The following is a 27068-nucleotide window of genomic DNA, read 5'->3' as shown; positions in this document are numbered from 1 at the left end:
AATTTTGTTTGATGATGTAATTCTGATGTTGTAAACTTTACAATCGGTTGAAAATTTATTTTCATCATTAATTATGAAATTTAAAATTTTCAAAGCAGTATAAACCAAGCTGAAATATAAAATTTAGAAGTCCTAAATATAGACAGTCCACAACTTGAAATTCTCATTACAAGCTGCACCATTTTAGAACTTAAAAATCGTCTTTTCTTCATATCTACACATTTCGAGGTTGAGATCATCAATGGTAAATTTTCCATCATTGGACCACTCTTTTCTTGAAGATTTTTAAGGTGTACCTTAGTTCAGTACTATAATCAGCGTTCTCAAACAAAATCTGTGGGGTGGACCATTCACCTACAAATCCATCCCCAAAGCATATAGCCAAAAAATTTCCCCAAATTCTCTCATTGAAGCTCTAGCTCCCATACACACAGCAAGTACACTCTCTCACCTTTTGCCACAGATGATAACATTATGGCATCATTTCTTCATCTTCATCCCCAAAGCAGGTGAAGTAAACAAAAAATTTTCTTAATAAATTATACTCCTACACGAACCTAGGGAAAAATCATAAGTTACAAAGAAATACCACTAAAAAGCCTCAAAACCAGCGACTGTACACTCGATCTCCTCATCATCAAAAAGGAGACAAATTCACCATCTCCTCATCTCAATGTGTGAGAGAGAGAGAGAGAGAGAGTTGGGGGGGATCACCACCTCCTCATCTTCATGGTTAAGAGCTTCCTCTTCTTGTGTGCCTGATGCTTGGCTGCAAGTCTTCGCTTGTGCTTGGCATGGCGCATGGGGTCAGTAACAGCCACAAGCTTCTCCTGCTGCTTCCTCTTATCTCTCTTGGCCTTCAAAATCTTCCTCACCTCATTGTACGCTTGCACAAAACTTTCCACACCCAAGGTTTTTCTCATGCTATCCAGTACCTCCTCAGCCAATTGCTTCACTTCATCTGGATGTAAGTCACAGTTTATATACCATGCCAGAACCGTGGGAGAAAAACATTGCACAAAACTCGATAAAATTCCGTGTCATGAATTGTACATGTTCACGGCTATCACACCTAAGCATGAGAGAGAGAGAGAGAGAGAGAGAGAGAGAGAGAGGGAGGGAGGGAGGGAGAGGGGTGTCAAGAGGTTTGATGGTTCAGCAGTTCAAGTTTTTTGGGTTATCCGATGAATTTCTGGTTCGTAGACAGCGCTGTTGCAGATGAGATTATTACTCGGGCTTCGGGGTACAAAACTACAACAAATTAAAGTTATAAAGTACATTCAATCTTTGTACTCACCACTGATGACTTTGCCAGAGAAACCCTCGCACACCTTATACAATGGAAGCAACATAGGGATTGCGTAATCCCCGAGAGCCTGTCGGTCAATCTGGGTTGAGATTGTTTTGAAGCATCCGAAAACGAGCTTCATCTGCAAAGACCATATAAATCACAGGCTAATTTCCACAAACCAAACCACACAAAGTATGTTTCCTCTGGTAACCAAGACAAATTACAATATCATCATCATCAACATAGCATTTTCCAATTAATTGGGGTCGGCTATACAAATTCTAGTCCACCTTCAGAATAAGTCTTAGCAAAATTATACATTGGCTGCCTACTTAACACAACCCAACCCTTTTACCCAGGCAAAAAATGGGTTAAGTGAAAGTTTAAGGTCATCACCCTTCTTATACCTACAAATTAAAATATAAAACAGAAAAAAGTTTGAGAGTATACCAAAGAGAAATATCAAACGTTTATTTCAGTTACCTGAATATCCTGCATTTGCAGCGCCACCTTCCCAATTCTCTTAAGCAGGGGCACAACCAGTAAAGACTGAAGCTCCTCGGCACACAGTTCACCATCCTTATCCCTAAGCCTGTGAAAAAGGGCTATCCCTTTCTGAGAACCAAGCAACTCCATAGACTCCAAAAGCTGACTACTTTGTGGAAGGTTGCCCCACAACTCCATCAACCCTTCTCCTTTTGGATGTTTAATGTATGAATGCAACTGACTTATAGAGAAAACAATGTTCTGTGCTATAAAGCTATTCGACTCGTCATCTGTGAGTTGAGCCTCAAGTTGTTGACAAAAGGAAACAGCTGACCTGAAAAGCTTAGTTGGCTGCAATAAAAGTTGGGCATTTTCTTGGACTAGCCCTTTCGGGCATGCTTCCATTGATGCAGTAAAGTATGTAGCCATAAGGCGAGTGGATACGCTTCGAAGCCACATATGTGAATGCAAGAGAAATGAAGAGATTGTGTCCCAGATTTCCTGAAATTATCTCATAGAGAATGGAAAAAATGATACCATGAGAGGTGATCAGCAGATAATAAATGGAAATAGGTAATGATTCTAATATCTTCCTGATTCTATGTCCCACTATAGATAACATATAAATAAAGGGATTGTATACAATGAGACCATTTACCTTTGAAACAAGGAGGTCACAACTACTTATAACCATTTGATGTGAAATTTGATAGCTTGGATATGTCATAAAGTTCAAGAAAACTTCTTTTGAAGTTTGAACTTGGTCAATGAAATAAATGCAGCCATCCAATTTCACATCCAATGGTCAAGATTAATTGTGACCACATTGTATCAAAGGTAAATGGTCTCATTGTATACTTTTCCATAAATCAATATGTAATACGATTGATGATAACACATATTTATTCTTGGGTACTTCTAAAATACACAACACTAATGATGAACTTAGAATTTCACTATCATCATCATCATCATCAGAGCCATTTCCTAACTATTTGGGGTCAGCTACACGAATCCTGATATGTCATTCTGCTGAAGGGCCATACCCTCATTGAGGCCATAAGTCCTCCCCTATTTTCTCACTACTTCCAATTATATCCTTTTGGGCCTACCATTTGCCTTTATGAGCTTTCTACTTTAACCAACACGCACCTCCTAACGAGTGTTGTACTGGGTATGCGCCGCACCTGACCAGCTCAAAGTCTATTTCTCTCATCTTATCGCCTATTAGAGCCACACCTAAGTTCTCCCGATTGTATTCATTTCGGGAGCATTACACCTAATGGTGAACTTGGAATTTCCTACTCCAAAACTTCTGACAACAAAATACTATTAAAAATAAAAAAAAAATACATTAGCAATAGCTTGTTTGAAAATTTCAAAATGACATATTTGTAAATTTAAATTGCTTTTAAAATCCAATCATCATTCAAAAAGTCAAAAGAATCTTTTTAAATTTCAAATTGAATTTTGGAGATATTAAAAGACCAAAATACTCTTCCTAAAATACATGAATTATTTCAGGTCAAAGGTCATTTTTTAACATATAAGGGCATTTTGTGGTTAAAAGTTTTGTAGTAGTAAATCTAAAGTTCACCACTAGTCTGGTGCATTCTAGAATAGCCCTTTATTCTTTTTGATAATTATGACATTTAATAACCCTCAAAAGACCGTTCTGAACCAGTTTCAAGTGAGCTCGATCAGAGAGTTTTCCTAGAGTATTTTAAGTTGTTTAGAAAATAAAGTGTACCAGGCATGTTAATATTAAAAGGCTTAACACTTCCAAGGAACTTTCTAGCATTTCAAATAAAATTACACTGGAAACTGTTTGAGAGAATAGCCAATAAATTAGAATCCTTAAGTAGGAAATCCACAAACATAAAGGTTATCTGAGGCATACCTCTAAATCTTTCTGCAATTGCAATTCGGGGAAATGGACAAACAGCTTTTCAAGCATAACAAGTGAATAATACGCCTCTTTGTGAAACAGAATTTCTGTTCCATTTTCACACGTTATTTCTTTGTCAGAATCATGGTCAAGGGCAGAAGTGAGTATCCCCTTTACAACAGGTAATATCTCACTAATAGTTGCATACTTCTCGAATCCTTTCTTCAGAACTTCAACCAGCAATCCCAAGACCTACATAGCAAAAAAACACAAAATAATTTCCAACATCAAATATTATATTGCCAGGAAAAAGAAACAGAACCGTGATAATCTCCTAATTCTATTGAGCCTCAAAAGTTCAGATCCATATTCAAAACATCAGGTAACAATATTTCAGCATTTTCCATAGCTTTTTTTTCCTGATTACTAAAAGCCCCATAAGTGAAAGATATAGAAGGGAAACCCAGAAAATAAAAGAGTATTATAACTTCCACTAATAACGATCACATAAGAATATTTCATGACACTATAAATTGCATCAAATTATCATGATCTAGAAATATTTCAGCAAAACAGAGACATAAGTTTACATATGCATGAGGATGACAAAAATTGAAGAGATACTCTCTCTAAATTTGTACACAGGAGAATATAAAAATCTGCGGCAAAATTATTACAGTGAATGATAATAAGTCAAATCTGCTAAATTCAATTACCCCAAAGAAAATCAAGTACAAAGAAAACAACCAAATTACTAATCCTATGTGCCTTGGTCCTTCCTGTCGAGAGCTGCTTTATCTGCATTCATGTAAATTGACCTTTATAGCTTTAGATAACTAACCTAAATAGAAGTACTCAAATGTGTAAATCAATAAGCAAAAGTTGTGAACTATTTCATTATTGTGACAACCAAGAATTAAAAGTGGAAAGAATAGTTGAAAGCTAAGGATTAGATAAGCCAGCAGGGATTGCAAAGATTGGGCAGTCAGCATGTAGAAGAGTGGAAGCACACAGAAGACCATGTCAACTAAGTAAATCCCTATGTTACATGAACATGGTGTAGGTGTCACATAACACGTGTCTGAGATGTCAGATTGAGCAGCTAAATTTTTAGATTTGGATTGAAACATCTGTAGATATCTTTTTGGGCAACTGCTTTAAATATTGTAAATATACATAAAAATATACGATAAATATAAATACTTTTTTCAATTGGACTTATCGATAAGATAATAGAGATACAATTGAAAGTATGCAACAAGAAACACATATAAAAAAAGGAAAAAACAAAGATCATAATGAAAGCACCAAGAGAGAGTTGTTATATATTATAAAAATATTCTTTGAATTTTGACTTTGTTGAAAAGTTATTAAATTACACCTAATAGTATCCTATCAGAAAAATACCGTCTTTAGAAACACGGAACCAGGAAAAGAAGCAGGTCTGGTCGGCTCGAGGCATCCCGAGTCTGACTGTCAAGACTCAAGACTCTGACAAGAATCATCGGAATTTTAAACGTCCGGAGCGACTCTGTCAAGACTCAATAAGACTATAGAACACACTAGGCAGGACGCGATCAAGACTAGGGTTATCCAAGTTCGGGTCATCTGGAACCTGTAGGCTGCCATTTCCGAGTGTCTCAGGACTTGCCAAGTTTTTAAACACCAGAAATTTTAATAAAATAATACAGCTCCTGATGAAGAAAATGATAGAAAGTTGCCTTTTGTCAACAAGTTTATAGGTAAAAGACAATAGATTGAAGGACAGATTTAATTGGACAGCTTTTTGCTTCTCCTCAGAATATGGAAACAGCTATCCCTTTATAAATAAAATATTCAAAAAAACTAGGCGGCCATCTCTTAATGATGTATAAAATTAACTTCTTATTTCAAGACACATCTTGTCGGCATTTCCATATGGGATAAAATACACAAGTACTGCAACATGTACTACACATTTCAATGAACATCAACACGTGTAGGTGTCGACATGTGAAACTTCCGTCATTTTGAGGTGTCCGTGTAACATAGGTAAATCCAGAACAATGAAGTAGCTTAATTCCAACAGTCACGCACCTGAGCTGCGGGGCCCCACAAACTCTCCTTTTCTCCCATGAACCATGAGAGGGTAGACTTCAAAATATGTTGCAGAACTCGCTGACTAGTACGGCCAATCAGGACTTTTATCACCGTTCCAACCATGGTACGTATTTGCTTGTCAGAGTCATTCACTAAACGAAGGACTAGATGGAAGAAAAACATCTCCGACTGTTTATCGACTATATCCTGCGGGAACTTCATTATGATTGTATGCAGCATTTCAAGGACAGCTTCTCTTCCACTTGCATGCTCATAGCTATAACAAAAGAAACCATAATAAAGATATGAATATAACAGATAACTAGATTTTTGCAAAAATAATAATGAGGAATAGATAAACAAATTGTAGATTTACAGACTAGAAAGATCCTTGCCTCAAATTTGATACCAAAAAATCCAAATGTTGTTGTAAGCGCTTGGAGCCAATAGGATAGTCCATAAAGAATTGCAGCATAACTTGACTGCACTTTTGCTGAATTTCTGGCACTTGACTTGTTACCATCAACTCAGAAACTCGAATCATTAGATCGTAAACCTCTGGGACAACTAATTTCCTTCCAACTATTGCCTTTAAAAGAGAGAGGGCCATCCCAGATGGCTTATTCTCAATATCCACGAAGACTGGAAACTGGATTAGCATGTGCAGTTCAGCACTGGAAAGATGAATATGTGTGTTCCTCAGAAGCACAGTCAGCAATTTTAGCGAAGACTGCATTAACGGGCTATCAATCTTTCCTGATTTTTGAGCTATATCCAAAACTAAAGACGTGAGTCTATCTTCCAGGAAGTTAAGAGAAGGCAAAGGAAGCCTCAACAACAATGAAAGGCATCTCAGAGCAGCGGATAGGACATCTTCAAAATTGGAACTCAAGCAATTCTGTAACAGTTTTATGAATGGGTCCATTACTGATAACAGATGCTGGTCATTCTTATCCAACTTCATTAGCTTCATGCGCTTAAGTAGTATTCCTAGTGCAAATACGGTTAGCAGGTTATAACTTTGGTATTCTTGGCCAAGCAGATTTCCTGAAAGACTTTGATCAAACTCAAGCTCGGAAACCTTTTGCGCTTGCGATTTTCCAGTTGCAAAACCATCTTCGACCAGTCCATAAACAAACACAAAAAGATCTGTCTGGTCGACGAAAGGATTAGCTTCCAGACCTAAAGCTATGTGATGGAGCATGGATTCAAGTCTAATCTTCATCTTTGCATTGAGATGCTTGATTAGATGTGATTTAATGGGGGCCAAAAGCTTTGACACATGGGTTTTGAATGTGATGATTTGGGCAACTAACTTCAATGTATCAAAAGATTTCTTCTTCCTTGTTTCTTTCATTTTATGGGCAATTTTATCAACCTCTTTCTCCTCAGCAACTTCCCCGAGGATATCATTCAGTGCCACTGAAAGAAGCATTTCCAGACAGTTATCCAATCCTCCAACTGGAAGCAATGGAAAAATCTTCGATAATATGAAATTGACTGAATAACCCAAAACATGAAGTTCATATCCTCTTTTTAAGGTTGATTGCAAGATTTTAATGATAAATTGCAAATATTCTGGACCCAGCTCTTTGGCACAAGAAGCCAAAACAGACCTTGCTTCATCTCGCACGCTTTCCAAACGATGTTTAAGGAAATTAGCAATACGCTGAATGATGCTCTGAAGCTGGGATTTCATTACCTCGTCAGGAAGAAACTTGAGTAATTTCAATGCTGCAAGGTTAATGGATGCATTGACCATATCAGAGTTCATAAACTTATTCAGCTCTGGAAGCACAGACAAATGCAGACAATTTTGTATCATGGTTGGAACCCTAGATGAAGAGATTCCTTGCTCGATCATTGCATCGCTTGATTCCCCTTCAATGACAACTTGATTTGAGACATCAGATTCCATACCAATGTTTGCTAAATCTTTATTTGATGAATTTCCATAAAAATGGAACTTGTCAAGAATTGAGCAAATAAGCCGTAGCAGGACCTTCTGTCTCTCTGGTTTTGCTACCATGTTTCTGAAGCATCTCATCAAAAACTTAAAGTATAAATCCCATTGCAAATGACCAGAAACTGAAGCAAGTGTCTCCAGGCAAGCTCTCCGGACGTGTTCGTCTGCACCTTCTTTTATTTCAAACAGCATATGGAAGAAAAGAGGAACAAATATCTTCCACGCAAGCTCCTGTGGGTCATACAGAGATGAATCAGCAAAGCGGTTCAAATGCCAGATCTATTAATTTTTTAATGGGAAAGACAAGAAAAAGACGTTAGACAAAAAGAAAACACACCTCAGAGAAATTCCCAGCACAAATGACGTCTTGGAAACGCAACAAAGCCCTTGCTCTTCTGTGTTTCTGTGTCAAGAATATAGATCAGAAATCAGATTATCTCATTATCATGTAGCGGAAGTGTACCATAATCCTGAGGACTCGACAAAAACCATCATCCATGGGGTTGCAACACCAACTAAAATTGTGGTGAGACCCACTATTGGGATCAAGTCATTTTCTGAATGCTTGATCACTATGTGTTTCAATGGACATTGATGACCCAACAGACTCATTCTTCCATAATCCATCAGACTAATTTCTTTCTTTTTGTCGAGCACAAAAGCAAATAATCATATCGTAGAGAGACAATATATAATAATGTAACAGTAAATACCTGTAAGTGAAGGATATTGTTAAAAAAATCAACCTCTAAATCTTTGCTACACAAAGGCCGAAATGCTTGTAGTGTTGGTATTCCATGGAGGTTCAACACCATTTCACGCAGTAAAGAAACCCATTCCTGCAAGCATTAATCCTTAGTCAATTTGTCTAATCCAATCTTGTGAACTTCAGAATTCACACTAACTGCTACTTTTAAGAATCACAAGGAACTCCCTGACTGCAAACCTTGTGAATGATTTCCTTGTTCATGGCCTCCTTGATATGAAGTAGCAATTTTTTTTTTATTATGTGAGGCATGCGCTCTCGGGTGCAGCTACCTTGAGCTTTTAGTTTTGCCAGAGATCCTGGCACAGATTCCTCACCAACTTGGTCATGCAATAAAGAATCTTTATTTTCTTCGGCTTTATGATCTAAAACTGAAGCAGCAAATTGGACAAAAGAAAGCAGGGACCTTGATGCACTTTGTCTTAGAAGTAGTTCTTCAGAGGACATATCATAGACACAATGTGACAATACCACCACGGCATGAGATTCTTTCACTCCTGGAGACCATTCAATTTTCTCATAGCAACTGATCCTAGTGTCATAATCAAACTCATCTATTTCTGTTGCAGAAACAGCATTCAATCCCTGAAGAAGTTCAGCCTGAAGAAACATTTCCAATAATGACTATATAATGAAGCATGCTTATAAAAGCCAATAAAAAGTAGAAATGAGGTCAGGTTCGCAGTATCATTACCAGAGAGGTAATCGAAGGATCAATTGCAGATAAATCACGAAGAATATTGCAAATCAAAAGCCTTATCTCCAATCCAGCAGAAGAAAGAAGAAGATATGCTGCATTAAGAATTTTGTCTGTCGTTCTGCTACATAAACATGGCAATATCTCTTGGATGATGCGCAAAATTTCGAGACAATCATCTGTGACAGAAAAATACAGTAAGCATAACATTCTGATGATCATGAATTTAAAGGGCAAAACTGACTGGTTCCTAATGGCAATGAAGCTTACCGGATTTCAGTGCTTTCTTTCCTAAAAATGGTATCAAAGTACCAACAAATTGTTCTGCTAACAAAGGATCCTTTACATGCTTTGCTAGAAGTTTAAAAATTCGCAGCTCCATCTTTCCAGGGCCAGTGATTGAACTCCTGCCATGCACAGAAAATAACTCAAGGTGCACATGGGCAAAGTGGATACTACAGAGCTAGACAAATATTGCAGACTCAACAAGCTTTTCTGGCCCAACACTTGACAAGCTTTTCTGGTTCAACATTTATATATTACAGTGAAAGCCATACAATTTATTGAGGGATCATGCCAAACAGAAAACAAATAAGTGAAAAGAAACACAACTGAAGAAATGCTCATGAGAACAAAACTTCAAGAATTGATATTTAACACTAACCTTTGACTCCCCTTATGGTGCTGAATCAACTCACGCAGGTTATAGAAGAGTGTGTTAAGGTGAGGCAATAGGCTCATTTCCAATTCATGATGTCCACTTCCACTATCTTCATCAAACAAAAGCAAGAGGTTCTCAACAAAACTCAGAACAGCAGATATCATAGCGTTTGATGCACTCCTTATAGACAGAACTGAAAAGACACTTGGGACCAGTTTGTCCTCCCTCTGAAAGAGATGAACAAGTTCCGGCGTTTTGCTCATTGCAAGAAAACACGAGAACAATGAACTTGGTTTTTCACTACTAGGGCCTTCCTGTTTAAAACTGTCAACCAACGGTTTCACCGAAACAAAAAAGATGTCCCAGAAATCAGAAGTGAGACCATGAGACCCATACTTGTCAATAACAAAAGAAATAACCTTCAAACATAAAGATCTCAGATCCTTAGATTGCTTTATGCCCACACCCTTTGCCATGTCAGTGTCCAAAATTGGAGCCTCATGGATAACTTCCCTATCCTGCATGTTGGAATCCAATCTAGGAGATGTAACAGTTTCCGATTCCTTTCTAAGTTCAAAATCTTGGACACGATCACTGTCATTTCCAACGATGGAATATTGATCACTCTTTACATAATTCAAGTTTTGTGTGCAACTTTCCATCATATGAACAACATACATCATCAGCATTCCTAGGAAAGGCTTGATATGTAGTTCATCAAAAGTTCTCAAAATATCCTCAACTACATGTACGAAACCAGATATCTTCTTCAATGGCAGATCGCCCATGCACCCTGCGGTGAGATGTCCAATTCTCACCGGTTGAAATTCCCGTAAAGACTTTTCCCATGAACACAATAACTGATGGTCAAACCCTTCACTTTTGGTACAGACATCATGGATTGGCTTCAACAGTGAGAAGAAAAAGAGTGGTAACTCATTAACCTCAAGCTGGGCCAAGAAACAAAGTAACGCCCTACGATGTAGAGCACCTGTAGACTGATAATGCACATTTATGAAGAAAACATTCAATAATACCATGGTAAGAAAGCAAAAACACAGAGACATAGATCAACTTAGTGAAGATTATTTATTTTTGAGTTAAATCCAGTGTTTGAAAACTTGGTGACTCGGGTTCCAACTGCCACTGGGCACCCAGCGGGATGCCAGAGCTCACCTGAGGCTCACCTGTTCATGGACCCTTGTTATTTTTACAAAGACAAAGCCCAAAACTCAGCAACTTGGATCGTTACTCAGACTGGGGACCTTGGTGAGTTCCGACCCGAGTCGAAGTACTAAATCAGAGGTTGAAACTAATAATTCATCACAAATGGTGGATATGTTCCAGTAAAAAATGTACCTTCCGAGACTTCACTATCTTGAGCTTTCGGACCTTCGGAACTAAAATCCGGATAATTAATGGGATTAAATTGTTTCTGTGTTGTTCATGAATATGATCAGATTCTTTAGAAAGACTCCATGTTGTAAGCTCCTCGCGTGTACTCTTAGGATCGATGAGATTTTTCAGATGTAGACCATATGGAAGCAAAAATTCATCTTTCCAATTCAATAAGCAATCAACCACCTTCATCTGTATATCAGGATCATTATCATCAAGAAGCCTGACAAAAGAAACCGACAAGACCAAAGAGTTAAAACTGAGTACATTTCTGTATTCTCATTTTTTTGGGTTAAGTTTAGAGCTAAAACCTATTTGCTTTTAACCAGTGTTTAAAAACTCGGTGACCTGATCCGGAATCGGGCAATCTAGATCAGGAATCAGCCAGCCCGTCCCGGATTCTAGAATAAATCAGGATCCAGCTAATCTAGACAAATCCACCCGGTTCTATCGGTTTTGTCAGCCTAGGCCGCCACGTGGCCAAGTGCCATTGTGTTTTCCGTTGTGTTTTTGGGAACCTAGAGTTAAAAAGTGTACCAACACTACCTTCTATTTTTTGAAAAGAGGGCCCTATATCCACGTCATATAACATCACTGCATTAAAAACTGTTGTGTGAGAGACTTTATATTGCTTTATCCATTTTCAAACCTTCAATGTGGGATTTGTTTCCCGTTTGTTTTTTCGCATTGAGCCAATAAAGCGAACCTAACTCTCTCTCTCCCAGCCCCCCACCCCCATCTAGCGTCTCTCTCCTCCCCCCGCCCAAACCTTGCGTCTCTCTCTACCCGACCTTAACGTGCCTCTCTCTACTAATAACCCCTCTCTCTCCACCAACAGCCCCTCTCTCTCTCTCTATTAACAACCTTTCACTCTCTACATAGTTTCTTCTACTAATAATTCTATTAAAATTATCTCTCTATATTCAGTAGTATAAATAAATCATTCTACTAAAATTCTCTCTCTCTCTCTCTCTCTCTCTCTCTCTAGTAATAAGCTAATTCCATTAAATTTGTTCTATATAACTTATTTAAAAAATAAAATTTCTGAGTTAATACAATAAATAAATTGAGTTAGAGAGATTTATTTTATTGTCATTTGCATTTCAAATTTTATTTTGATTATAAAATCACTTTAATAGACAACAAACACTCACTATGCGATGAGTTCCCAATATTTACATATTTTGAACATAATAATGAAAAACCATAATACAATTGTCACCATTTCTTTTCAGAAACCTAAAAAATTAAATTTTTGAGAAATTATAGTTTTTTTAAAAAAAACTTCTAATATGGAATTGTTTTCTAATATTTTCTATAAGGGAAATTGTTTTTCTAATCTTATAATATAAAAGTGTTTTCTAATATTTTTAAATTATATTGATGTAATATTTTATTGCTACATTATAATTAATAATTATATAGACATCCAAACAGGAAAACAACGTCTCAGTATTCACCTATTTTTACAAGAAAGTACACAATGCTCCACTCCTGGTTTATTTTAGAAACTAAAAGAACACTATTTTTAGAGATTTATAGTGATTTTTAAAAAAAAATTGCGACAAAATTTGCCAATTCCGCCGATTCTCCGATTCGATCCACTGATTCCCCGATCCGACACGGGTATGGGTGTGATCGATTCAAGTCACTGATCGGTTTTTAAAGCTTGCTTTTGACATTCAAAAAATGGATTGCAAAGTCCGCTCAAACCCATTCCATCAAGTTATATCACCTACCATAAGTATTCCAAGAAATAGTAAATGGTAAAACTCTTATCGCTTTCATTTTTACTCCAAGAAATGATACCAGTGTGAAAACAAAAAAGTAAAGAAAACAACCTCACAAAGGGCAGTTACAAACTATAGTAATGCAAACACACCTATTTATCAAAACTTCCTTGAGAATTTTATTGTCAGATAAAGATCCTGGGTTACGTATCAATTTCAACAAGTTCAACCATTCTTTTAGAACCCCCCTCCATTCCTTGCCTCGACAGATATTCCTATTGTAAGCCTCAATGCTGCAAATCAGGTCAAAGAGAAATCCTTAGAAAACAGTTAGGAGAACAATATGCAAACATGCTCACACACACAGCATATTTATAGAGATCGACTTGTATCTCCACAATCGACCTACAAATAAGATATGTGGTAGATGTAGCTACAGGTATGCAATACTATGCATCAAGGCATGCCTATAAGCAAGAGTACTTTGCAATGATTGCATGAGCACAACGTGAAATATGTCAACACATACATTCATGCCTAGAAAGAAATGTGCATAGTATTCACCTCCTGCAAAGGCATATGAATCCGTATGCACAAGATTGTGCCGGCATGAAATATGTTCATCTAGATAAGTATCTTGTACATTTATATTAGCATAAAAAATTGCATGTTTACATGTCAAGCGAAATTCGGATAGCACAGTAAAGAATCAAATTATGGTTTACCTCATGTTGTCCCCAGTTGCATAGCCTAAAAATTTGAAGAACAAAGGTATAATATCTAGAGACCAAGATTCAGGAATCACAGGAACCATCCGGATTGACCGCAGCAATAGGGTCAACACAGTACCAGAGGGCGTACTGCCAGAACCCTGCCTTACAAATAAGTGGAACTGATCATCCAGATCTGAAACAATTAGTCAATGTTTTAGTAATTACTAAAACTCTATATCCACAGAACAATTGATAAACAAATACTTGATGTCAATTCCTTTCTTCAAAAAAATTAATCACTTCATTAATCTACCATTTCATAAACAAAATTTTCCAAGAAATCCAGAGAATTCTATGCCATGTAATATCAAGAAGAGTTTCAGAAGTAACACCAAACCCATTATTCTAGAATGCAAAGGACAAAGAAACAGAAGGCATTGCAACTATTCGAACCAATCCCATTCACAAACTAATAGAAGAATGGAGACTACATTACTAAGCGAGAACAAGGTGAAGCACCCACAAATAAGAAAATCGACATACAAAAGTAGCAACGGAAGATCAAAAGCCTAATTTTGGCGATAAACATGATTTTACCAAATTTGGAATTTCTGATATGCTCCCCGGAGAGATTATATTTCTCCATCCCCCAAATACATAACATCGGAGTGTACAAATGCAAAAGAGAAAAGTTAAGCGGGCTTAGCAGAAAAAATGAAAGAGATCACACAACATAGCAATAAATTGCACAAGTGCTAAAAATACATTAAGTGATAAACCAAAGTTGTGTACCGGTTGACTTGGTGGTGGAAGAATCAACATCATTTTCCTCAGCATCATGGTGCAATGCAAGTAATTCAGATTGGTTGGTCTTGAGATAATGAACAAAGCCATCCCAAACTAGCTTTGTATGCCTCTTTACTAAGACCATAAGACACTCAATTGCAGGATCCCACAAATGGGCAAACTGATTATGAAAAATCCCAATGATACCATGCAATAGAAGGGTTAGGTAAGGCTCAGGCACCCGAGCCGCAGAGATTTCCATTTGTATTTTAGAGATTAGAAGAACCACTTTCCTGCTAGTTGAAACTGAGAGTGATGTTGTCTCAATCAAATGAAGAAGTTGAGTAACCTAAATTAGATAGAAAAAAACATCATCATTTAGAAAATCAATTACTGCAGGAAAAGGGGAAAAATGAAAACTCGAGTTCCCAATGTACAGAGGAAATTTTCAGGGAATAGTTTGACAATAGGAAGTGCATACATTACAATGTTGAGGATCCTCATGGATAGTCTGCCCGCCTTCCGTTTTCCTTTTCTTTTGAGCATGCCCATCAATTGCACATGCTAAACACTCAAGAGGTGCATAGTGGCACAGTATTTGTAAAGTTGAAAGTCTGATCCTCTTGTCACAGTGACCCAAATTACCCGCAAATAAGCGAAGTGCTTCAAGAGTATTCTCAATCCCAGGCACTGCATGAGAAGCTTTCTGGCAAAGATTTGTTTCATCTGCCGATCTATCATAAAGCACCAATAGTTCACCAATAAGTAGTAAGGCAATGATAAAAAACTAACAGTTAAAATGTGAAAAGGAAGAGGAATACGAAAATGAAGTTCAAATCACAGATCAACATACCCAAAAGCAGCATTCAAAAAATCGGCAACAGCAGATAACACATGTGAAGATAATTTGTGGCGTTTAGCAAGACTCAAAAAAGTAGTTGTTTCTTTGTGTATATCAATATTGTTTCTCAAAAGCAATTTCTGGTATGAGAACAATGCGGCACCCAGTATACTTTGCCATGTGATCCATGTATTGCCTGAAATGCTATCTAAGCAAGAAAGTGGTATAAAATTCAAAATGAACCAATATTTTTCTTTTTGAACTTGTAATCCAAGTTAACAGAATTAGCAAAACTCCAACTTAAAAAAATAAAACTGAAAAAAATATTACCATATTCAAGAATTAGAAGTTGATCGATTGCATCTATAAGCTCCTTCAATAAAGAGAGCTTTGCTTCAGAGGAAAAGACATGGTGATAGCAGCTCAGGACTCCCCAAAGAATAGCCAAGTCAGACTCGTGAGTTTTCTTACTTAACTGAGAACAGCTGCTAGATTTAAAATTGTTTATCACATGAACATGAGATTTGATAGTCCTCTGGAAGAATAAATGAATATTTGACATGTTGTCCCCTTTTTTCCCTTCAAAAATGTTAAAAAAGTGCAGTTTTCCTTGAGATTTCTCAGAGAATGTCAACATCAAATGTAAGACTTCTCCTGGTGAGTCTTCAATCAACTCATTCATGCCCCTAATTAGGTAAATAACAATGCACTGTCAGAACCCATAATAAAGACAAATATCTATGCTAAAGGCCAATAGACAAGATAATGGCAAGAGCCATGCCAGAAAATACCTCATTATATGATTTCTAAGGGCAACGAGAATAGATGCATCCTTTAGAATTATTTCTCTGAGAAAGGACAGCAAGCTGAAAAAATAAAATATGGAAAGATGTTAAAACAAATGCAAATATAACCAATTGAACAACCAGAGAATCCCCAAAATCGCTCATTTTATTGGGAGAGCTATTCCTACCATGAACTTCTAATCTGAAACAAGCACGCCAACTGCTCTGAGATTTGTAAGATGGTCTGTGGATCGTGGATAACACATGGAACATCAAGGAGACTGAGCATCAAATGCAAAACATTGTTGACAGCTTCATTTTTACAATCACGTTCAGGAAGAGTGACAGTGAGTAGTCTTGTAAGATTAAGTAGTGGATCATAGTCTTCACATACGATCAGAAACACATGGTTACTCGTCATTCAAAATATAAGACAACAATTTAAACTAAATGAGTAGGAAAAACACAATGCATGAACACTGAAAATGAGAACTATAAAATAAATAGATCATAAGCTTCTGCTATACATCTTTGGCTCACCAGGGAATTTAGTCTCATTTTTCAACCGAACTGTGAATGTAATAAGGCACAACAAATAATTGAGGTGTGACAAGCACTCCTCAATATCATGCCCAACTGCTTGGGCCGAATCAGAAGAAAACAAGTTCACATTGTCCTCTAACAGTCCATTTTCCATGTTTACACTCTTTTCAGTGCCCAAATCAGCCAACACCACATTAATATTATTGATGCAGTTGGATAATTCCTCAAGTAAGCAGTTCCATAATAGGTCCAATTCTTTAGCCTCAAGCTCCTCGTGTAACCTCTGAAAAGCTTGTGTGACAACCTCAAGAAGAATGCCTGATCCTGTAGCATAAAAACAGAATTCAAAACTCCATGAAATGGCAAATACAAAGTCACCTTGATAAATTTCATGCTAGTACAACGACAAAATATCCACAGGAGATAACCTTCAAGTCATCAAAAAAATAGTGAGCAGCAAATGCAAACAAATAACTATTCAGGGGCACGTGGAAAAGGTCATATAGTTTCAGTTCAATAGTTCCAATGGCCAATACTTTCAAGGTGTAGCTCCTAAGAGTGTTTGCATCAACTTGAAAGGCCTAAAGCTGGGAAAACAAAAGCAAATCTTAATTGACTATACAACATGAGTTCCTACCAACATCAGTAGAATAGGAGAAGGTTACTGTATATAAGCATCTGACCAGAACTAAATAATCCAAAAGGACAATGTGGAAGATAAAGAAAATGGCCATGTACCATACAATTCATATGTTCAACTATTGCACAATATGAAACAAATGCTAGCTTACACCTGGAAATGTGCCGCCATCAGGCATAGTTTCCTAAGGAAAGGGTTGGAGGACTCTATTTCTCATATAATGAATATTTTCCTCGTTCTTGACAATGAAAAAATTTCTTTTTTTAAGGACTACTAATTTTTTTACTGAAAAGAAAGAGAAACTTACAAACTAACAAATAATGTTTTTGAATCCTTGGTATAGTTCTCAGACAAGTATAAACAAAAGAAAAAGAAAATGGCAGAAAAACAACCAGAAATCAATCTTAATTCAAAAAATCTTGTAATGGATTTTGTAGATTAATGTGATAAGAACAATTTGGGACAAATTTGAATTAATTTGGTGAAACAATAAGAGAGAAATTGAAATTTTGGATTTCGGGTTCAAAAACTCCCAAATTTTGGAGTCTAGATTTCTTCTATTTTACTTTTCGATCCAAAAAATTGATCAAAAGGAGTTCGTCAGATAGCTCACTAGGAACATTTTGAATCAAATTGCAGATAATTTGGTTGAGAAATGACAGAGATTGCAAGAAAGACAGATTGGATTTTGAGGCTCAAAAAACGGTGAGATTTTGATAAAAAATCTCGCCTACATGCAACTTTTGATCAATAAAAATGATTTTTAGGGGCTAAGAGGGATCTGTTTGTGTCAAAAGCGAGATCAATATGGGGTTCAAATCATGGCAGATAGATTTTTATTTGAAAAAAATGCTGAACAAGCCATCTTTTACCCTTTTTAACATGAAAAAGGGGTTGTGGGCGACCTGCCCGAGATTGCGTGAGAACCGGCCCAGCAACCCGCCAGTCCCGAGCTTTGGCCAATTCCAAGTTGGCTCGGAGATCTTTTGAACCTTGCTAGTGACTTTACAAAGGTTGTTGCAATTATTTAGGTGTGACACCAATAGGCAATAAAATGAGAGAGAGCAGACTTAGGTGGGCTGGCTATGTGTGGTGCCAACCCGGTACAACACCTGTTAGGAGGTGCGAGTTAGTTTAAGTGGAAGGATTGAAAAGGACAATGAACAGGCCCAAAAGGATTGAAAGGGACTTTTGGCCTCACTGAGGGTATGGCCTTTAATAGAGCAAAATGACGGCCCAGGATTCATGTAGCCAACCCCAATTAATTGGGAAAAAGCTATGATGATGATGATCATGAATTTATAGTACTTTAGTTGCAGTGAACAGAAAATTCAGAAATCTTGACAAAGGGTTTATTAGTTGCCGTGTTCAAAGACTTCACCAAATTACTCGGCCTCGGCTAGTTGCCGAGGCATGGTGAGTATTGTATACACTCTCGGGCAGAGAACTTTTACAGCTGCCAAATTCAAGTCTTTAGATCAATAAATGATGAAATAAATTATTGATTGGGCTATATTAAGTCCTGTTACTAACCAATTTGATAAAACTTTAAATCGATTTGATCAAATACTTGGAATTTATCAATTTTTCCCCTTTTTTGGTCAAAAGATCGGGTTTTTTTTTTATTTAAATCCAATCTGCGAAGTCATTGATTTATCCCTCATTTTTAACCAAATTCATTAAAATTTGGTTCTATTTGAAGTTGATTCAATTGTTCACAAAATCCACATAGTAATTGGTGGGTGGGATCAAAGCCTTGATTTTGGGAGATCTGACCTGATGTTTCTTCATTTTCGGAGGGGGGGACAGTTTTTTTAAACCCTAGCTGATTTGCCAAGCCATCGATTTCTCCCTCATTCTGTAACCAAATTCATTGAAATATGGTTCTATTCAAAGCTGATACTATCCTCTACAAACATGGTAACGTGGGATCAAAGCCATGATTTTGAGAGATCAGGCTGAACATTACTTGGTTTTGTGAAGATAGCCAGAACTTTACACATTTCTATCTCCCACTCTCTTCCCAAATGTTCTCTCTCTCCCCCGAGCTATCTCCCCTTAGCTATATCCCCTGAGCTATCTCCCCCGAGCTACCACTCCCACTCAGACTCAGGGCAGGGGCCGAGCTGAGTTATAAAACTCTGGTTATTTATGTTCGCCAACTAATTAGGACAAGGCTTGGTGGATGATGGTTATTTATATTTGCCAGGCTAACCATTTTGATAAATACAAGTATCCAAGTTGCACGAAAAAATATATACTGCACGCAAAAATGATTTGACATCAGCAGGCTTCACTACAGGTTTCAATTTGTAGGTAGGTTCCCCCACCATAAATCAAAACAAAAACAAGAGCAAATCAGCAAATATATACATATATATATATATATATATTCTGAGCATAAGAGCCTGCAAGCAAGAAACACATTTCTACTTAAAATCAATGATATACATTCCTAAAGTAAATACTTCACAAAGCAATCAACTTGTAAGTGTTGTTTCTTGAAATAACCGTGATGGTTAGGTGGGTTTTAACTATTCCCATCTTTTGAGTATGACGTAACAGCACTTTCATTTCAGTACATAAGGAATGAAAGATGTAGTAGTGCCAACAACAGTAGTGCCAACAACAAAAAGGACAAACACTAAAACACCAAGTATATCCAATTAAAGGAACCACCAAAGCTTCAACTCAGTACGTACACACATATTTGGGACTGCAATAATGCAAATGCTAAAGCAGAAATAAACAATTCAAAAAATGATCCACATTCATGTGCAAAACATTACACAAATCTTAACAAATAACAGGGATGGAAGAAGAGATTGCCTTGGCTCCTTTTGTAAGCAAAGTGATGAATGGAATCACCGACTAATAAGTGAATGACTTTTTTGGCTCTTGAATGAAGCCTGGATGATGGCCCTTTCAAAATATGCAATAATAGTGCACTGACAGCAATTTTTCTCTCTGAGGATGTACTTCTTGTAACTTCGGATACAAGAATTCTTATACCTAAAACATACATAGAATTCAATCGCACAGTTAGTAGTTAACCATTAGTAGTTACTCAGTGGAATAACCAGGTCATTTACAAACTGATCAAACACAGCTAGAGAAAATTGGCAGGGATGTTTCAGAATATGGAAGATAAACAGACATGCTTGTCAGACAGGGTAGTACATTTACAAGCACAAATATGTATGTTGATGCAATTAGAAATACAAATGAAACACAACGAAGTGAGAACTGCAAAGAATTATAACTATTCCTTCTACTGTACCGCATACAGTATCAATTGACAAGACTGCACAATTTACTGCAAAAGGTTGTATCTATTGACAAGACTGCACAATTTACTGCAAAAGCTGAAATAGCGAACCTAGGAGGCATGTATGAACTCTGCATAGCATGTAAATAAAAATGTATTTTATGCAGGAAATTGCACAAAAAGTACTTGAATATAACAATGACACAACAGGATAATATGACAATGACATGCAAACATTTAACCAGGATTTGATGCAACCCCACTCTCAAATCTAAAACCTTGAAGCAACCCCACTCTCAAATCTAAAACCTTGAAGCATTTCAAGAGAAGCAGCCAAACAACATTACAAAATGGTGAGTTAAGCATCTCAAACCATCCCTGAACATTTTAATGACACTTCCAAATTTGTAGGACTTTTATTTATCATTAGAATATATGGCTAAAACTAAGCACAATAAAACATTTTGAAACAAAAAAATATATATGGCCCAGTTCTTCATTTCACTTACAAATGAATACACAGATAAAAAGAGAGCAGCGCCTAACCTTTTATGACTTGCTTGATGGGTGCATTCCTCAATAGGAACGACACAACCTCCGCCATGAATTCCTGGACATAATCCTTTGGATAGTATCTCAAGAGCACTGTCATCCTTAAAGATACAAGAAAACTTTAGTGATTGAATTTAAAAAATAAATCTATAAAACAACACGACATTATTGTCACTCCCAATCAACATTAAAAACAGACACAGAAACAATCCAGCAAGTCAAAACTGACATCAATCATTCAACCCAGTGCAATTGTCCAGTTTCTGGTCACACCAGCTAGTTAAACCACTACTAATCCAGAAAATTAAATTGGTGGAGCAGTTTTCCTATCGGCCCTCCCCAAGCTCCTCCACATAGCCTTCCAACAAAGTGACACAGCAAATTACAAGCAGGTCTGAGAAATATACAGATATAGGGACTAAAATAGAGCACATGTAGCAGCCTATCCAAAAAGGAATAAAGTCGTCACACTCATAAACAGAATAATATGTTGTAAAGCTACATATACAAGTAAAACTGCAATCCATATGGTAAACAGCACATATTTGAGAAGTAAATGATAGAGAAAACATATACGACTAAGACAAGAGTTCTATTTTATCTGAAGAGCCCTCAATAAAGTTAGGGATCACTTTAGGTCATGCTTACTATAATAACAAAACCACATCCATGTAGGAAAGTCCAGTGGCAGAGAAGTTAGTAATTTTCGAGTAGCTAAGGGTGTGACTTGGCTTATGAATCCTACTGCAGTAATGCATTGCCCATTCCCCCTCTTACCCATTAGTCTTAATTTTTTTTTAATATAACTGCTAATTGACAAATAAAATGCAAGAGATAGAGAAGATAACGATGAACATGCATGTAAAATGAGATATATAAAGTACTAAAAACAAATGTTCCATTTCAATAAACAAGGGTAAAGCAATGACTTGTAAAAGGAAAGAAGACCTCAATTACTTACTTGAGGAATTGAAGAATGTCCTGACCAAGATGTTTTTGCAAATGCATCACAATATATGACAGAGATGTAAAAACCTGCATTTATAAGTAAAATTTGAAACTGTAATGCCATGTTCAAAAGGAACAGCATGATACTTCTAAGCAGCACAATAACACTTATTCAAAGGAAATAGGATGAAATAAAAATTTGTTGGGAAGAAAAGAATACACCTGTTCAATAACTTCAGGTTCTCTATCACCGCCAACTTGCAGGAGTCTTAAATATGACTCGATGATCCTTTGCAGAAAGCTGCCATAAGAACATGACGAATATGTTACAGGGATGTGCTAACAGATCAGATGAAAAAAACCATGCACCAACAAGAAGCTCATATCTGTGGGCCAGATTCAGTCATATGAGTAACAATTAATTCAGCTCTAATGGATGGTTCATGGGCTATCTTGAAGGCTCGAGTATGTAAGAGGAAGGACTAATCGTGGTTGAGAGTCTCATGTCTCAGTAGGAGAGTGAGATTCCAGTTTGACACTTGGTGCAAGGCCAGTTTTCAAAGATGGCAATAAAATAATCAGATAACCAGTGTGGGGGTGTCAGGTCCAGTCTGACACATGGTGAGGGAGGCCTTGTTACAATTCTAGTTCCTAAAGATTACAAGGTTGGCAAACAATCCAGGTGCTTTGGTCAGGGACCAGCTTGAGAGGACGGGAAGGACGGTAGTATAGTGTCGTTGCTTTAGGAAGAGAATTTGGCAAGCTAACAACCGTATGAGCTCCTAGACAGGTATTGAGCCTGTCTTTTTACCGTTTGGTGGCCGTGGCTCATATGAGATTTTCTTTCATTTGTCTCTTTGATAGAACTATTGACTAGTTCAGCATAGAGGTTCTTATCAGATAGATGTAAGTAATTTACTCCACGCAAGAACACGAAAGCGACAATCGAGATCCTGTTGTCCCAACGTAGGGCTACTCAAATAGCATGGAATGGATTTTTTAAGCATTTTTTGGGTCCCATTAGAGATGCTTAACTCCTTTCTATGCTTCTTGCAGATATCAGAAGGAATCCACAGGGCAATCTTTATGACAGTTAAGTTCGCCACCATACTAAGGAGTGGGAGCAGCAGAATCTGGGTTCTGAGAATAATATTCAATTCCCAATAATTCTTTACAAAAAATAAAACAATCACAATGTTTATACCTGGCAGTTCAAAGGGCCTACATAATTGACCAACCTTTCTTCTTCTAAAGCATGATATATTAAGTGCTAATCAATAATTAGCAATATTATAACAAAACCAAAGTTTCCCCTTAAGCAAGCAAAACAACTTACGGCACAAATTCCACTTGAAGATCTCTGGCCAAAACCGCAATCAACCTGCAGCAACATGATACATAAATAGCCAATGAGTTAGAAATATCACCCAAGAATATGACAAATGACAAATGATATCTGGTACAATAATTAACAGGAAATATTCTGGATACAACATTCTAAAGATTAATAATAATACACCAATTCCGATCTAAAACATGCACTAAACGATTTAGGAATAAAAATTTTCATCTGATAAATGCACTAGGCAAAACAAATGCTTCATACATTCAGTATTTTCAGAATAAACTAAGGCCAACAACTGCTGAAATAAAAATGTAACAGTGATTCGCACGTGAGATAAACGATTCATTGTCATAAAACAACATGCAGTGAATTTCCCATGCATCTTGAATCCTAATGATTATCAGTGTTATTACGAGGCATCCCTGAGTTATAGGTTGCATTTGTTTAGTGTCCAAGGGAAGAAAAACACATTGTTAACACAATGGCAATGACTCGGATCTCATTTTCATTTTTAAATTTTGCATTTTGGGCCAACTTCTTGAAGTTGATAATTTAGCACATGGGGTAAACAATGAACCCAATTAAAATTTTTAAAAGTTTGCCCAATAAAGTGAGCATTTGGAGCTACAAATAAATTGTAGAACTAATTTCTTCACAAATGCTCGACCAATCTACATCTCATTTATTTAGGCAGATTATATAGGATTGAGTCGTAAGTTTCATTGACTTGAACCGCATAAAAATAATAATATGTTTTATTGGCTCTCCAAAACATGTGATGCATACTAAAAGAATACGAAACATTTTCGCACCTGTTTTTTAGTAAAATCATCTCAAAATAGACAGTGATTCCAAAAGCTGTCCCAATATAATTGCCATGATAAAACTCACATAGAAATAATGTTAAAGTATGGCACCATATTTTTACTTTATTTTTATCTTTAATAAGTAAGCACCACGAAAAAGAAAAATACAATTACACCCGAAGAACTACAAACCTGAGGATAGGTTCAATGGATAATCTTGCTTGCAAGTGTAATCTGCAAATAAGTTTTGAGACAATAACCTCTTTTTGCAATAAAATTTGGGGCAGTGTTTGTACCAATGGCAGCATTTCCTCGTAAAATGTAATGAAGTCCTCAGCAGTGTTTAATTCCTGATTTTTTCAGACCCACCAATAAATATCTAGACAACGCAGATAAACAGCAAGGAAATGATATAATCCTGTGCATCGACTGTGTAACTATATACCACTAATTCATAAGATGGAAACTTTCACAAATTTCAAAAAAAAAAGTTCAATACATACTAATGATCCAAAATCATACCACGAATTCATAAGATATAAACTTTCACAAATTTTCAAAAAAAAAAAGTTCAATACATAGTCATGATCCAAAATCATAAATAATATTCTAAGATAATCACCCTCCAATAAAGAAGGCTTTCACAAAAGAACGATGAGGCTTGTGATGGCTCGGCCTTCAGAGGATCGAGACTGTGAAAAACATCTATTTCGATTTCTTCAATGCGCTCGGATAATTTCTTAAACTGCAAATAACCAACAAATAATCAAATTGTAGAACCACAAATGAATCCAAGAAAAACAAAATTACCTCGTTTATCTTATCGGTAAGCTTCAAAGGAAATCAATCACTAATAATGAATGGGAATATGAGAGAATGGGGTTGTTCATGACAGGGGTTTTAGAGAGTGACTGTTTGGGGTTTTAGGGAGGAAAATGGCCAATGTTCTAAAGCGAGCTAAGGGTTAGGGTTTTAGAGAGAGATTTGAGATGCATACCACAAAGCGCTTTGAACTGGGGCCTGTGTTGAGGGATTTGACAGGTTGATAGCGGGAAGCGGCCATGACTGAGCGCCTTCAAGCTAAAGCTTGTACTTAAAGAGTCGGCAGCAAGGAAGCGTGGATGTATAATGAAGGTAGAGGGAGGGAGGGAGAGAGATCACTGCCTGTGTTATTTCCGAGCAGTATCACTGCCTGTGTTATTTCCGAGCAGTAGAGAAAGAGCTCCCGCTCGCTCTTGGTTCTTAGAGGCCGAATTGGCCAATGGCTCGGTTTTATATGGAGAAAAGCAGCGTAGCCGACTCTGACGAAAGAATATTTTTTGTCATTGAGAAATTTTTATGACGCCCATTCGCGCTATTTTTCAAGTGAGGTAGGGCAAATACAATGAAACCGCTCTGCACATAGAGGGGTGGAGAGAAACTCATGGAAGCTATCGTAATTAGGGAAAGGACCTCTTACACCAGTTTAGAACATCAAAATATTATCATTTTTGACCCCTATCCCAATAAAAGTCAAATCTCTCCATAATTTATTTAGAGGTTTGTATCAAATTTAATGGTAATCTTTTAAAATCCTATACACATAGGTATCGAAGGGTCTCGTATGGTCATTATTCTCATAATTATTATATCTATTTTAAAAAAAATATGAAACCCAAAATTTATTTTTTATGCAACTTATCTCCAACTAACTTTTGCTCTCAACCTTTTTCAAAAAAACAAATATTTTATGCAAATATCCCATAAGGAAAAATTTTATTTTTCTAGATAAAAATGTCTTTCTCCTAGCACGTTGCCGGAGCACCCTTAAACATTGTCGGAGCCGGCAATATGAAAGAGTGGTCTGGCTATATAACACCACGCTCTGGCTATGCGCTCCGACAGTGCGTAAATGCGCTCCAGCACTACATAAGTGCGCTCCGACAGTGGAGCATTCTGAATCACAGGGCTTCGGCATTATTTAAGTGCACTCCGGCAATGTGATACGCGTTTTGGCACTGCGTAAGTGCGTCTGGCAATGTACCACAGCGCTCTGACACTGCGTATGTACGCTCCGGCAGTAGAACATTCCGAGTCACAAGGCTTCGGCACTATTTAAGTGCGATCCGACATTGTGCTACATGAAGGACATTTTCACTTAAAAAATGAACTTTTTCTTTTGGGGGTATTTGCATAAAAAGTTTACTTATTGGAAAAAAGTTGATAGCAAAAGTTAGCTGGAAAGTAAGTTGCATAAAAGGTATACTTTGGGGTTTTTTTTATAATTTTATTTAATACTTTTATATTGGTATGGCCTTTAATAGAGTTGAATGGTATATTATGATTCTTTTAATCGACTTCAATTAATTAGAAATTTGTTATGATGATAATGATATTATATCTTTATATTACTTCATACATTTTTTTCACATATTCCTCCTTTCCACAAATATTAATAAGGGATTGTCTACAAAATATAAATATACGATTTAGCTTTTGTACGTAGATGTCAAAATCATTCTCATTCATTATATGTCAATTTGGATGGCTTGGGGTGAGTTACCACGTTCGATATTTTTTTATTTTTAAAAAACTCTGTATCTATTCAATTACGCCTTTACAACCATCCATTTTGAAAATTAAGGGACAATAATTATTGTGACTTCCATGTAGAGTAGATAAATAGTCTATTTGTAGATAATCCAATATAGTAGATGAGGTTTATGCACAAACATCGTCTAATTTAGCATAAATAAAACGTAAACCTGCTGTGCCCAAACAATGTGATGGAGATCGTTCGCAGAATGAAAATAGTATCCCATTTCAAAATAACTCTCTTTTCACGCAGAATGAAAATAGTATCCCATTTCAAAATAACTCTCTTTTCACTCAGATCACCT

General features: G+C 36.7%; 1 protein-coding gene across 3 annotated transcripts; it reads right to left on the bottom strand.

The window, feature by feature from the left end:
- Positions 1-270: 270 nt before the first annotated feature.
- Positions 271-25626, bottom strand: LOC18429662 (ARM repeat superfamily protein). 3 transcript variants are annotated; one of them, XM_088861783.1, is made up of 30 exons: positions 25187-25626; positions 24812-24934; positions 24382-24539; positions 23375-23419; positions 22261-22339; positions 22052-22125; positions 21085-21191; positions 20100-20282; positions 16628-16954; positions 16276-16471; positions 16094-16168; positions 15633-15988; positions 15315-15510; positions 14943-15195; positions 14468-14810; positions 13688-13868; positions 13115-13255; positions 11194-11455; positions 9838-10832; positions 9444-9580; positions 9171-9352; positions 8657-9076; positions 8424-8549; positions 8048-8113; positions 6140-7950; positions 5742-6021; positions 3678-3917; positions 1775-2278; positions 1298-1430; positions 271-961 (listed from the first exon to the last, which is right to left on the bottom strand). In XM_088861783.1, exons 1-30 carry the CDS (start codon positions 25250-25252, stop codon positions 711-713), a joined length of 8310 nt encoding a protein of 2769 aa, XP_088717909.1. In that variant the 5' UTR covers positions 25253-25626; the 3' UTR covers positions 271-710. The 3 variants fall into 3 exon arrangements, with proteins under 3 accessions (XP_088717909.1, XP_006839008.1, XP_088717910.1); XM_006838945.4 differs by having other exon boundaries at positions 6140-7941; XM_088861784.1 differs by lacking the exons at positions 14468-14810; positions 14943-15195; positions 15315-15510; ... (10 more) ...; positions 24812-24934; positions 25187-25626 and adding an exon at positions 14273-14434.
- Between the last annotated feature and the right edge of the window lie 1442 nt (positions 25627-27068).

Source organism: Amborella trichopoda, chromosome 3 (assembly GCF_054954075.1).
Source record: "Amborella trichopoda isolate Santa Cruz 75 chromosome 3, AtrichopodaSantaCruz75HAP2 v2.0, whole genome shotgun sequence".
In the NCBI taxonomy this organism is placed as follows: Eukaryota; Viridiplantae; Streptophyta; class Magnoliopsida; order Amborellales; family Amborellaceae; genus Amborella; species Amborella trichopoda.
This window is presented reverse-complemented; position numbering and strand designations above follow the sequence as displayed.

Excerpts from the sequence above, each read along its gene's own strand:
- LOC18429662 (XM_088861783.1), bottom strand. The coding sequence starts at position 25,252 with ATGGCCGCTTCCCGCTATCAACCTGTCAAATCCCTCAACACAGGCCCC. Across the intron at positions 15,511-15,632 it reads ACTTCTAATTCTTGAATATG|ATAGCATTTCAGGCAATACA; the intron begins GTAATATTTTTT and ends TTTCTTGCTTAG. Across the intron at positions 8,114-8,423 it reads ACAATATCCTTCACTTACAG|AAACACAGAAGAGCAAGGGC; the intron begins GTATTTACTGTT and ends TTCTTGACACAG.